This window comes from Delphinapterus leucas, chromosome 3 (assembly GCF_059928025.1).
Source record: "Delphinapterus leucas isolate spDelLeu-1000000601 "Yukka" chromosome 3, BTC_Dleu_Yukka2, whole genome shotgun sequence".
Lineage (NCBI taxonomy): Eukaryota > Metazoa > Chordata > Mammalia > Artiodactyla > Monodontidae > Delphinapterus > Delphinapterus leucas.
The window spans coordinates 59,310,293-59,324,701 of NC_143131.1; the positions used below are offsets into that span (position 1 = coordinate 59,310,293).

Genomic DNA, 14,409 nt, shown 5'->3' on the forward strand with positions numbered 1-14,409 from the left:
CCCAGCTGCTCCGCGGCACGTGGGATCTTCCCAGACCGGGTCACAAACCCGTGTCCCCTGCATCGGCAGGCGGACTCTCAACCACTGCGCCACCAGGGAAGCCCTGGGCAATTTTAAGCGCTTCTCTCTCAGGCCCAGTAACTCCCATCCTCACAAGAAAAAAAGTCAAACCACACTAATGGCACAGAGTTATACCTGCTGCTAGTCTCTTTTGCCTCTCCCTTTTGCTTTGGTATTTACGTTGATGTTTTTGCTGCATTTAGCTTGGCCCTGTTTTCTTGGTTTTTCTCTTTTTTTTTTATCAGCCTCTTATAAGAGAAAGAATAAAAATAATAACTAAAGCGCCACTCCTAACATCAAAACTTTTGTCTTTTTCTTTACTTGCGTGTAGGGGTGAACCTCCTTCCTACTCCTTGTGTGTTACAGAAAATCTTTTATGATTATATTGTGGCCTGCTTAGAAGGGAGGGTTCTTACCTTGATTTTAACAAACTCACTGCAGACAGTTCCACATTTCTGAATCTTACATTTTCCTGGACACAGCTTTACCAGGGTACCTTTCCGAAGTAGGTACAACAGTTTTCTGTAGTGTACAGTGGACGTGCGTGGTCTGGGGGTAGGGGCTCCACTCTGTGCTGTACCATTGGACCACTTTAAAAAGGCAATGATGTGACAGTAGCAGTAGCTCTTGCCTGGTGAACCTGGGACGCTCTCATTCCTTGAAGCCTGGCAGCGTAGCTTCTGGGGAAAAGCTTTGGAGGATAAGGCAGAGCAAAGATGATTCGCACCCATTAGCCGTTTGCTTGGGGGCCAGTGGTGGCTGAATGTTAGCCCTTCTTCTGTCCGGCTTTTAATATCATGATCACAGAGGTTTGGTGGACATTCTGCCGAGGACAACATAAAAACATACCTGGGTAGAAGTTCACCAACCTTGGTAAAATGGAGTGTAAGGAGAGGGGCGGGGAGCAGGATGAGGCGACCACCCAACAGAAGTATTAAGAACATCTACAAGACAGAGAAGCCATTCTCAGAAGTGGTGGTGGGCCAATGAACAGTATATATAATGTTTCTGTTGAGAAGTGTTTACCCACCCTACTCACGTTCAGAAGAACTCTGAGGAACTAGGGTAAACTTGTGTAACTTCGTGGTGCTACCTTATAAAACTATCACCTAAATAAATATATAAAAACATATGACTCAGAAGGAAATGCCAGAACAGGAAAGGGCAAAGGCCTTTAAGACGACAAACTTGAATTTGATGGTTGGGTAGAAGTACAAGGTGAAGCTATGCCGAATAACAGTGGTAATGATAGGAAAGCAGCCCTGAAATGGTCAGAGCTCATAAAGGTCAGTTTGAAAATCAGGAGTCACTGGAAGAAGATGGGGTCAGTGTTCATTTGGACCCACAGGCTTGGCGGCATTTAAAGATAATTGGCCGCATTTCCTTTCTGCCTTACTCTCCTGGAGCGTGTGGTATACTCAGGCCAAAGCTTTGGACACTGGGAGAGCATCTTCTGCAGACTCTGGGTGAACTGTTCACTATCTTGTCATCCAGGCCACAGGCTTCAGGAGACGGTGACGGTGTCTGTGTGCCTCTGCTCGGAAGGTTACTCCCCTGTGACCATGGGCTCTGACTCCGTGACCTATGTGGACAACATGGCCTGCAGGCTGGCTCGCTTGCTGGTCACCCAAGCCGATCGCCTCACAGCCAGTAGCCACCAGACCTTGCTGACCCCATTTGCCCTGACGGCGGGAGCATTGCCTGCTCTGGACGAGGAGCTCGTGCTGGCTCTGACCCATCTGGAGTTGCCTCTTGGGTGGACTGTCCTGGGAAATTCTTCACTTGAAGGTGGGTCCTTACCAGGAAATTAAAATGTCTCCTCTCTATGTCAAGTTCAAATGTGCCTTACAATTTGTTGCCTGTTTGCCTGGGTGGGTTTTCCTGTCTGCTTTTGACCTGAGCCTTGCACTGTTCAATCTGGGATCCCTGACATTCTGAGCCACTCATCTCTGGGCTGGTTGATGCCACTCTGTTCCAGGGGGTGAAGAGCTTTTCCTCAAGGAGGGAAGGACTGTTTCTTTGTGGCAGGCTCTTGAGCCAGCTGCTTTGGGCTGTGGCTCCGCTTCCTTTGGTATGCTTTCTTGCTGTAAGAAGGGGATATTGGTGTCCTGTTTCCAAATAGGTAGAGTCATTGAGCAAGGAAGAACATGCAGCCAACTCTGTGGAACACTGAGAAGAAGTGTGGCCATGCAGGAAATGTAACCAATGCATTGACCTCTTTGAAAATGTCAGTGTCACTGACAGCATTCATATTTACTATATTTATACCAACTTTTGGAGTTACGTCTGGATGCCCCTTCTTTCCTATAAGACTAAATAGACTCTTAATATCATTAAATAGACTCTTAAAACCATTTGGAATCTGTGTGAACAAAGATATAGATGTTGTATATAAGCTCATACTCTTCATGAGGCTACACTGTTCAACAGATACTACTTATGGTGATGACAAATAACGTAATTTTATTGGAGATAGAATTTTGCTCTGTATTTTATTGGGCACAAACATGTACTATTGCTGTTTTTCTGTATTCTCCCTGTGACTTTAGCTTTGTGGTGGGATAATGCTGTCTTTAAGAGTTTCTGCTTCCTGATAAATTCTGGTTACAGGTTGGTTTAAAGCTGATCATGGATTAAGATTAAATGAACTACTCTAGGTAAAAGGGGTATTTTTTTTTTTTAAGCAGAATCAATCATAAGGTCATAAGCCACAATCAGAGAGGATCTCCATTTCTTTCCTTGATTAGGGTTACACTTAAACTCTCCTGGCACTTAAGGATGTTTCTTATTTCTTAAGCCCTTGGATGAAAGAAGTCATCCGTGCCTGAGTCCCATGTGCTGCACTTAGCTGTGTGGCAGCTGACTGATATGCATGAAGGGGTGGGCTTCCTGAGGGAGTGGATGGTGTGTGTTCTGCTCACCATCATCCCCAAGGACCTAGCAAAGAGCTTGGCACATAACAGGTGCTCAGGAAGTACTTGAACGAATGAGCAGTGTATCCTGAGACCTTTAAGGAGTTGCACATCCTAGATATTGCTATTGTAATTCTCCTGTATGTATAGGAGGAGAAAAATGTTTTCCGGCTAAGGAACTTTATTCATATGTATATACACACATATATTCATATATTTATTGGTGTATGTACACATGTGTATACATATATTAATTCATATGAGTGTATATATACATGTCTATCTATCTATCTATTATATACTTTCTGGCTAAGGAACTTCATTTGCTTAAGCCTCCTGGCTTTTAAAACAAATTTTATCAATAATGTTAGAGGGTATTTTATATTTTGGAAGGCAGACTCATTTTGACAAAGACATAAAGCTTTCATAATTTCTCACCAGTCACCATGCTCAAAGACATAAGTAAAGAGCCTCAAAGCCTCATGGAGAGGCAGGTGTAGGTCAGCGAGGGGGGTACTTTCCTAGCACAGCAACTCTCTCAGCATAGCAGGTTGGACTCTGCAGTGGTTCAGTCTGTGTCTCTGCAAAATGATAAATTGTTGAAAGTTATGGAACTTCATAATTTCATATGAACAGACTAAACTAAGAACCTTCAAAATGGGATTCATGTTATCCACATGCTGTATTTATTTTTTATCCTAAGATTTAGAAATAAGATTTCATAATCTTCAGTCTGTACATTGACAGTAGTATATGCATACAATTTTCTGGGTTTGGGGCATATGTGCAATTATTTTTGCTGACAGAGATGCGTAATCAAGTAAGTTTGGAGAAAACTGGGCTAACCACCAAATTGCCAAGGGTTATATTATTGCCATTTTCATTGATGTTTGGAGATGTGTTCTTGTTTTCCAAGCCTCCATCTATCATGACCCTTTGGTTTATCCATATCCTTATAACAGACAGATTTATGTCACCAAGATATATAAGTATATATTGTATAGATATATGTATTTTCATGAGAAAAATTGGAGCAGTTGCTTTACATGGTGAGACATTGTATTCTATTGGAAAGCAATTCTAGTGTAATAGTCATTAAGATTATATGCTGGGCTTCCCTGGTGGCGCAGTGGTTGGGAGTCTGCCTGCCAATGCAGGGGACATGGGTTCGAGCCCTGGCCTGGGAGGATCCCACATGCCGCGGAGCAGCTAAGCCCGTGAGGCACGACTACTGAGCCTGTGCGTCTGGAGCCTGTGCTCCGCAACAAGAGAAGCCATGACAATGAGAAGCCCGCGCACCGCAATGAAGAGTGGCCCCCGCTCGCCGCAACTAGAGAAAGCCTGCGCATAGAAACGAAAACCCAACACAGCCAAAAATAAATGAATAAATAAATAAATTTTTATATAAAAAAAAGATTATATGCCAAATCCTCGCCCAGTTGCTTCCTTCTCTGAGATCATCTGGGCAAATTATTTCTGTTCTGATGCCATGGTTTTAATTTCTAAAATGAGGCATAATAGTACCCACCTCATTGGCTTGTTGCAATGGTTGAATTAGTGTATGGTGAAGCTTCTACAACAATGTCTGAACATACTGAGTTCTCAGTAAAAGTTGACTTTCATGTGTGTATGTGAATGGATTTCCGTGTATAGAGAGTAGATTGTATGTACATATGTGGAAAACAAATTACAGTTGGTCTGGGCAACTGAAGCTACAGGCAAAGGACAAAATCTTGGTATTGCAAACAATTCCTTGAAATTTCTAGTAAATTTCTAGACTTTCTCTAAGAACAGTTTGTAGTACTTGAGGTAACATTGCTTGCAGCTTAGACGTGTAATAGAACTTCTCTACAACATCAGTGTTCAGGGACAGGGTTAACACTCTGTTTTCTTTTCAGTCCTCTGATTAGATCAGTTCCATCCCCCTGTCTTCTAGTTTGCTGATCCTTTCTTCCACTTGATCTAGTTTGCTGTTGAATTCTTCTTTTGAATTTTTCATTTCAGGTATTGTATTCTCCGGCTCTGTGATTTCTGTTTGGTACTTTTTAACATTTTCTGTCTCTTTGTTGAAATTCTCACTTTGTTCATGTGTTGCTGTCCTGACCTCGGTGAGCATCTTTGTTATTTTGAACTCTCTATCAGATAAATCACTTATTTCCATTTCATTAAGATCAGTTTCTGGAGATTTATCTTATTCTTTTGTTTGAAACTTATTATGTTTCTTCATTTTCCTGGACTCTGTTTTGGTTTCTGTGCATCAGATCAAACAGCCACCTCTCCCAGTCTTGACAGACTGGTCTTGTGTAGATGAACCTTGTCAATCATCCCAGCCCAAGCTCCTGGTTGCCTCTTAAATCTTTGTGCTAGTCCAAGTTGCTGTCTTTGTTCGTAGTGGCTCCCAGTAGTAGAGGGTGTACCAAGACCCATCAGTGTCCTAAGGGGGAGGATCTCAGTCAGCACCTAGATGCAGGCTGATTAGAAGGCATAAGCTAGCAAAGTATGCAGTCAAATCCCTTCCAGGGAAAGACTGGAAGATGGGTGTTTTTGGCTTGCTCCTCTGTGCAGAACCTTGGGGGGATGGTTACAGCAAGTACTTATGTGTACACCCATTAACAACTGCTTCTTTATCCACCGCAGTCCTGTGGGACTCCTGAATGCAAGCCCCATTGGCTGTCAGTGCCAGGGGATCTGGGACCTGTCTCTTGAGTGACAGCCATAAAAGCAGCTCCTTCCAGAGAGATTGCCAACTGGCTTCCTTGGGGTCCAGGGAGAATGACAGCCAGCCCCTAGATGCATTCTACTTAGATGCTGGACGCTCGGGCAGCAGCTTATAAAGTATGAAGTCAAATCTCTTCCAGGGAACGACTGGGAGATGGGTGTTTCTGCCTGCTTACTCAACACTGAGCCCTGGGGAGACAGCCTAGGTGCCTGCTTGTATGCCCATCTAGAGCTGCTGCTTTATTTGCTCTAGTCCTATGGGATTCATGGGTGTAAGTCCTGTTGGCCTTCAGAGCTGGGCGTTTTGGGGGCCCATCCCTCAGGTGGGAGCCTTAAAAGTTGGGGTGCTACATGTATGGTGAAAACCCTTGATTCCTCAGGGAAAAGTTGGGAGTTGGAGGTTTCCTCCTGATTGTATGGCGCTGAGCTGGGGGTGGGGTTTATGGCAAGAGTGTGTCTCAGCCTTTCCTACCCATGTGAGTATGGGTATTTTCTCATCCAGTCCTAGGTGTGGGAGTCATTGAGCTAGTGACTGGATTTCTCTCAGTGGGAATTGCTCTGTGTGTAGCTGTACATTTGGTATTTCCATGGGAGGAGGGAAGTTCAGGAGTCTCCTATGTCACAATCCTGGTCCTTCCCCTTCAATGTAGTAGAGTTATAACCTAAGCCGTTTAGAATCTCTTATGAGCTCAATGCATCTTTTTTTCAGCATACATATTTTATTAGTATTCCTTGTCTTTGAGGCAGATAAATTACATTAGCAAAGTGAGAAATAAACTGTGGCATGTGGCCCACTGGAGTTCGTCACATGTTAATGGTAGGAGCATCGTAAATGGAAAAGTTTTTTTCCCTAGTAGTTATTTCTCCTAAGACCCGTACAAAAACTATTTAAAACCTTACTATTCACATTGATTTAAAATTCTTCGTATTTATCTATGTTTTTTAGGGGGGTACAGATGATGTTACAGAATAAGTAAAATTGATTTCTGTAATGATTTTGTTGTGGAAGAGTCTGATGGGAACCTTACTGTGAAGCATTACTGTATTTCCTTGCATTTTATAATAAATCCCTTATTTTCCTTGCTTTTCAAACACTGAGAGTTATCAGGAAGGCCTGAGAACCCGTAGAAGGGCCAGAATCTGAGCAGAGTATTGTGTCTTATGAAGAAAAGCAGAGCCTTTCCTTAGCCCTGCATCTTACCCATCATTACTCACAGTGCAACCAAGTTACTCTCCTAGGGAAGGAAATATCCTGTGTTTTATTTAATTTTGTGCCATAAATAAAATTGGATTTCTGTTTCATAAAATTAAACCCATTCTTTCTGTGAAATAGCTTTTATGATAAAAGCTTCTGAGCTGCCTCACATTTACAGTAAAACTTTAAGTAGTAATATACTATCCCATAAAATTTCATGATTAACTTTTTTGTTCTGAATTTTTTGCTTGTTTGTTTTTTGGACAGAACTCTTTTCTCAGAGATTGGCATAATTTTGACAATTAGGTTAACTGGCATAAAATATACTTTTTTTTTATTCTGTTGGTGCTCAGATAACTTGAGTTAAAGTCTTCCCTTCCTGCTCAATCAAATTACTTCCAATCACTTGTGTGTCCAGAAGCCTGATGTGGCTGGCAAGCACCAAACTTGCCGTCACCAGTGGGGAGGCTGCCATTTGAGTAAAGATCCCAAAGGGACTACAAATGCCATCTCGGAGGACTGATGGCCTTGCCTCTGAACATAGTAGCTCTTCTCCCAACCTGTGGAATTAGGTAGAGCTTGTCTCGATTATGCATTCTGACTTGAGGAAAAAAAGCCCCTTTACTTAAAAAAAAAGTCATATAAAGTCTCTCTCTCACAGCATATATTTACATGTACAAACCAATATGTAGCAACAATTTGCAGATTCAAGACATTTTCTGCCAAAGTAAGTTACTGTTGTGAAAAATGAGTTTGGACTTTTCTGCAGCTCTCTAGGTAAAAGTACTTCATATGTGCAAAGGTCTCCTGAATAGGCAGAAAGAAGTTCTTTGTTGTGGAAGAAATAGAACTCTTCATTAATTACATCAATTATAAAAACATAGCAACCTGTTTTTCAGCTTTATTGAGATATAATTAACATATTTGTGCATGTTTAAGGTGTACAGTGTGTTGATTTGGTGCATTTATATATTGCAAATGACTACCACCATAGCATTAATAACTCCTTACCATTACATAATTACCATTTCTTTTTTGTGGTAAGAACATTTAAGAAAGGTGGCACCATGAATTGAATCTGTAGGGCAAATACATTAAAATTTTTTATAAAGCAAAGAAAATATCTGTTAGATTGCTTTATCAAGTTTAAAGAGTTAAACTTTATTCCTGTCTTTAGAGTTGGTTTTATAAGTGGAAAAAGTAGGGTAAGCCAACTGAGCTTTTGCAACTTTTCTGCAGGGCTGTCTTGGGTACACAGCCAGTGTATTTTGGGCGCTGGCTTCTCATTCTGTGGTTATATGGTTGGTTGGAGAACTGTCCTCAAAGAGAAGCAATGGATGGAATGGGTAGGACCCACTGAGAACAACTTAGAGAATGTATTATTTTAATGATTAATTCCAAATATCAGATCAAGAGTATGCTCCTTTCCTTGCAAGTAACACCAGTGGAGTTATAGCAACCAGAACATATTTAAAGTTGAATCCAGAAATTAGAGAAATGGTGCATTGGTTGCAGAATACATGTTGTAAGGGCAAGTCCAAATAGTATCTGTAGTAACAAGTCACAGTGTAATGAGTAGTGACTTAAAGGAGAAGTAGAAACCTCATCAGGGGCTATAGGTTTAATGGATAAGGACTGCTGTTACTAGGAAGAAGGGTGGTTAGCATGATGCTGTGCTTTATTAGTAGGGTCTTTATAAATTCCCTTTGAAGGAGAATGTTTTTCTCTATTTTACAACTAATGGGGGGAAAAGGAAAAGAAATGCAGTCGACCAAAAGGACTTAGAAAGTTTATAAGAATGGGGGTTATTCAGCAACTGTTAAATGTGTCTTAATAGTTTAGTGTTCCCTTAAGGAGTTTAAAGAGCAATGGTAATATTGCTTATCTGCAGGAAACGCCGTTAAGTTCATTATGAGAGACTCAGTGGGGACTGCCAGTTTTCTGTGACATCTACATTTTGCTTCAAGCCACATACCGGGAATCATCACCTTCTTTCTAGGCAATGAGAGAAGGCAATGTGTGGGCCCGCAACGTTTGACAGAGGGAAATATCTGTTTATCTTTCCTTGAATAGAGGAAAGAGATCTGTAACCAGGAAGAGGCAGCGTTTGTTTAACACTTGAAATGGAGCTTGGCTGTTGTTTGTATCCGTGAATATAGTCTGCCAGCTCTAGAAATCGAAAGGAAATAGAGCAAGGCCCTGTTGGTTGGTCCCCACCTGTGTGCCATGTCTTGTTAGCCAGGGAATGGTACATTGGATTAGAAGACTTGCTTGCTGTCCCACAGACTATGTGAAATGTCAGCTTTGTCTTTCTGCCCCAAAGCTTTGTCCTGGACCGAAAGTTTGAGATAACATCAGCTGATGTCCTACCAGTGGGTAGGAAACCCATAAAGGACAGATTTATTACAAAATACAAGTTCCTAGGTTTTTAAAAAAATTTTGGAGGAGTTTTAAAATTAATGCATTATGCGTATTGACTAAGTCTGGGATATATGTTTTTCTTGGAAATCTTGACATTTCCCAAGCAGTTGTGTATACACTCAGTATTACTTCCTAGCTTTCTGGCACTTCTGATAGTATCTGGTGGGACAGACATCTCCACACTTTCTTTTCTGACATTTAAAGCTGGTATTATATTCCTTCAGTTGCTAAGGTAACCCACTGGATGACTGCTAGTGGTGGAGAGAATGTTCTTTAAGACAGGTCCTATGGTAAATGGGTAAAATTGTTTCATAATACTTAGCCACACACATGCATACAAATGTGCATCATTTGTGAAGTTTTAAAATCCTTAACCTAAAACTGGTTTCTCTATCTCCTGTTTCTTTTTTTAGCTTTTCGTTTTTAAGGAATAGGTTTTTCTGGCAGTAAAGAGTTTAACACAGAATTGACCTCTTAAGGAAAAGGACTTTTTTCCCCGTGTCAAATCATTTGGACTTATCCTGCAGTTAACTCAGTCAACTCTTATTAAGCACCTTCTCTGTTTAAGGCACTATATTTTAAAGAAGAAAAAGCAGCTTAAACTTTTCCTTAAAAATTAAGCCTTTTACAGGGCACCAATGGCCCTGAGACTGGAGTAGAGAATTACATATCCACTCTCACACCTGAGAAATAGAGGATAGGGTTATATTCAGGTTATTTTCAGGTTATTTTCTCCCTCTCTCAAAATTTTCAAGGAAAAAAAAATGTAAATGGAAGCTTTTATTTTCAAACACCCATCCCTAATGTGCTTCCCAACAGATTCAAGCAAGTGGAAGGTTTTGAAATTTACCTCTGGGTGGCAGTGTTCCATCCCTGGCTGTTCTCCTCTGGGAACCCTTCAAATGTACAGGGCAGTTTTGGTTTGCACACAGGAGACTAAAATTGAATTTGAAAATGACTGTAGCCGAGGATTCTCTTAGTACTTGAGTAAAAAAGTTTAACTTTTTGCTGTTTTCGTAGATTTCTTCAATAGGATTTGAATGCTGGCAGCTGTCCTTGTACTACTTTATTTAAAATTTAAATAAAATACTGGTTTAAAAACTACCAAATGCTTGGAGGTTAAAAGGCTGATGGTTGAAAATGGGTGGGAGAGGCCTGGCAAAGGGGGCGGGCAGTGAGCCAGAAGTGATGAGATAATCCTAGGGAAATGACCAACCCTGTGTCCTGGTGCAGCACCCCTTTTACTTGGCCCCAGTGAACTTTACAAGGCCTTGTCTTGACTCTTTCAAATATGGTCCTTGATGTGAGCATGAGGCTATATAGGTAGAAGCCTGTATCTTCTGTAATTCTACCCTAGGTTTTAGTTCATAATGATTCTCACATGCCTACTTTCTCTTCCCCACATCTATAGCTGTAGCAGCTTTTATTTTGCAGGTTTGTCATGAGGGTGGTTGTGTGTATGTGCATGTGGAGACAGATGAGGCCGACATCTGGAGAGTGGGGTGCAGGCCTGAGCCCTGAGGATTGGTGAGGCTTAGTTTCCTTCTGCTTGCTTTTCCCAACTCTCAGTTTGTTGATTTATTTAAGTTCTATCTTTTCTGCCCTTCTTTTCTTGGGTTTGGCTTCTTTTATCTAATTATCTTTGCCTAATTGGAGGCATAACAGTTAGGAACTTGAGTTTTAAAGGTAGAAAAGCCTGGGTTCAGATCCCTGATGCTCCATTTACTATCTGAGTGAGCTCGGGCAATTGCATAATTGTGTCAAGCCTCAGTTTCTGCCCCTACCTTGTTCAGTGCCTGTCAGGATTAAATGAGATAACACATGTAAGTTGCTTAATAACTGTTAGATGGAAACAAGAAATATAAAGTCCTTGTAGTCATTGGCACCTAGCAAGAATGAAATAAAGGTGCATGTTGTGGTTTATTTTCCTTCATGGGTAACAGCTGCCATCTGGACTTTTTTTTTTTTTTTTTTTGCGGTACGCGGGCCGCTCACTGCTGTGGCCTCTCCCGTTGCGGAGCACAGGCTCAGGACGCGCAGGCTCAGCGGCCATGGCTCACGGGCCTAGCTGCTCCGCAGCATGTGGGATCTTCCCAGACCGGGGCACGAACCCGTGTCCCCTGCATCGGCAGGCGGACTCTCAACCACTGCACCACCAGGGAAGCCCCATCTGGACTTCTAATTAACTTTTCCCAACCTTCCACCCTCACTCTTATCCCAGGTAGGCTTCGTCTTATCTATTGACTTCCTGTTTGGTTTATCCCATTTATCTTCTCCTTCTCTCACCAGAATATCCCTTCCTGAGTGTGCCCCTGCGCTGAAGGAGGGGATAAGATCTCCCACTAAAGTTGTACCTCATACCCACAAAGTTTAGTATTTCTCAATCTGGGCTTGGCTGTTTCCTGGGTGTGCTTGAATTCAGAATCCCAATGCAAACTTCAAAAGGCCATTTCCAAGATATGATGAGTCTATGCTTTTTCTTCTTGTCAACAATAAAATTAGACTGCAGTGTATTTTCATTTGTCACCCAAACAGAACAGCGTTCCTGGAGGGTCACTTGGAAGGGTGCCTGGGAATTCCACAGGCTCACCTGTGGTGTGAGGGGAGAGCAGAAGAATGCCCAATGCATAGTATGCTGTCAACAAATATCTACTGAATGAATGAATGGTAGATGTAAATCAGAGCCTTGAAGAATGAAAAAATTCTATTGCACAGGCTGGAAAAGCTGGTATGACGTAATTGCTGCTTATGGCACCTAATGACCGCCTGCTGCCCAAGCCATGGGGCTGTAGCACATTTGTCTTATGGCACGTCTGGTGTCTTTCATTTTTTTTTTTTTTTATAAATCTATTTATTTTTGGCTGCGTTGGGTCTCCGTTGCCGCGCGTGGACTTTCTCTAGTTGCGGTGAGCAGGGGCTACTCTTTGTTATGGTGCGCGGGCTTCTCATTGTGGTGGCTTCTCTTGTTGCAGAGCACGGGCTCTACGCGCACGGGCTTCAGTAGTTGTGGCTCGCGGGCTCAGTAGTTGTGGCTCGCGGGCTCTAGAGCGCAGGCTCAGTAGTTGTGGTGCACGGGCTTAGTTGCTCCGCGGCATGTGGGATCTTACCGGATCAGGGCTCGAACCCGTGTCCCTTGCATAGGCAGGCGGATTCTTAACCACTGCGCCAGCAGGGAAGCCCTGGTGTCTTTCATTGATGCAATTATAGTGCCTCTTAATCACATAACTAGTTCCCTTAAATTATGATTTTAAATTATAACCAGAGGAAAACTGCTTGCAAATATACATAGATCTATGTAGTGACTCTTTATTATATTTTTGTATTAAAAAAATCAGACAAATATGTATGACTGGTTAAGTCCCCCCATACAGCCTGTCTTAGTTCTTGAGACCCCTGTCCCATATGTTATTTTCGTTATAGCCTGCTGACAATCTTGGATACTAGGCTGAGCAGATACTCCTTTCCTTTTTTTCAATTTATTTATCTATCTATCTATCTGTTTATTTATTTTTGTCTGTGTTGGGTCTCCGTTGCTGCATGTGGGCTTTCTCTAGTTGTGGCGAGCAAGGGCTAACCTTTGTTGCGGTGTGTGGTCTTCTCATTGCGGTGGATTTTCTTGTTGCAGAGCACGGGCTCTAGGTGCGCTGGCTTCAGCAGTTGTGACACGTGGGCTCAGGAGTTGTGGCTCATGGGCTGTAGAGCGCAGGCTCAGTAGTTGTGGCGCACTGGCTTAGTTGCTCTGCGGCACGTGGGGTCTTCCTGGACCACGGCTCAAACCCGTGTCCCCTGCATTGGCAGGTGGATTCTTAACCACTGCACCACCAGGGAAGTCCCTCCTTTCCTTTTACAGATCAAGCAACTTAAAACTTGAGAATTCAGTGGTCTTTCCAAAGCTACGTCCCTGTAAGTGTTCAACTCCAGATCTTTCAGCTATTTAATCTGCTCCCATTGCACTACACAGTGTTGTGTCTGGCTTCTTAATATCTTGTGTTGTTGTCCACATTGTATAAGTCACTCTGGGAACGTCTCCAGATTGTGAAAGCCAGAAATTGTATTACCATCTTTGAATTCTGATAAGGACTTTTTAGTGTTTCAGCTGATTTAGTACTAGTTCCACAAGGTAAGTATAACCAACCTATATGAGGTACAGAATCCATGAAGTGCATTCCAGTACTGTATATCAGAATGTGAATTTTCTGGAATGATTGTGTGGTTGTGTTTTCCCAGATTTTCAGTCAGGAGTTGCTGTAACCTGAGTGTCTCAAATGTGTCTGACACAGAGCAGACACTTCGGGAAGCTAAAACCTGCCATTATGCTTTTTCAGTCCTCTTCTATCTTTTGGCTATATGATCCCACCATGCCTGCCACGTTGCTATTGTGCTCCATGGGACGTCCTGTTTCCATATCTTTCCTATGAGTGTGTTTATATTTGCAGTTACTATCCTAGACTCACCAACCTCCGATCTTCCGTATGGAAGGCTGATTTGTTTATACACACACCAAAGCCCCGATCAGAGCTACCCAAAGGGAAGATGCCGTAATATACAACTTCTCCTCCCATTCTCATTAAGAGTCCTGAAAAATATCAGAGATTGTGTGTGATGCTCATGCCAAATACTCTCTTCCACTCTCCATGTAAATTTTTGCTAATATTTTTTTCATTCTCTTTCTGCTCATCATTTTTGTATTTTATAAACATCTGTAAGCTTTCAAATCATGATGCATGATGTAGGTTGATTAACCTGTAGAGCAATTTCCTTGTAGGTCAGATAGTTTATTTCTGTTCACACTCTTTGTGTAAGCCTAGAGCTGTAGTTTACCAGACAGGATTTCATGGGCAAGATACTTATTTTATTGCAAACTAAAGTGGGCTGGCCATGTGCTTCCCCCTTTGTGTCCAAGGGCCCTGGCACATGGTAGTAGTTTGACTCAATGTTTGTCTGCTCAATGACTTAGATGCACAAATTGAGACCTCTATGAATATATATGTGGCTTCGGAAACCAGAGAAGAACTTATTTTAATTGATAGGATTTATTTTTTTAATTCATTAAAAAAATGAATTAAAAAATATATTTTGTTCATAAGCTTACAGGGTTGAATA

The 14,409-nt window shown here is 42.0% G+C and overlaps 1 protein-coding gene across 8 annotated transcripts in view; it reads left to right on the forward strand.

Annotated features, from left to right (window-relative positions):
- ARHGEF28 (Rho guanine nucleotide exchange factor 28) overlaps positions 1-14,409 on the forward strand; it is a 309,928-nt gene that overhangs the window by 123,453 nt on the left and 172,066 nt on the right. For 7 of the 8 annotated variants that reach the window (XM_022595023.2, XM_089908998.1, XM_089908999.1 and 4 more), the window contains one exon: positions 1,555-1,848. The exons of the other annotated variant lie outside the window; for it this stretch is intronic. In XM_022595023.2, the coding sequence (XP_022450731.2) occupies positions 1,555-1,848 (294 nt within the window). The remainder of the gene's footprint in view (positions 1-1,554; positions 1,849-14,409) is intronic. 8 annotated transcript variants of the gene reach the window in all.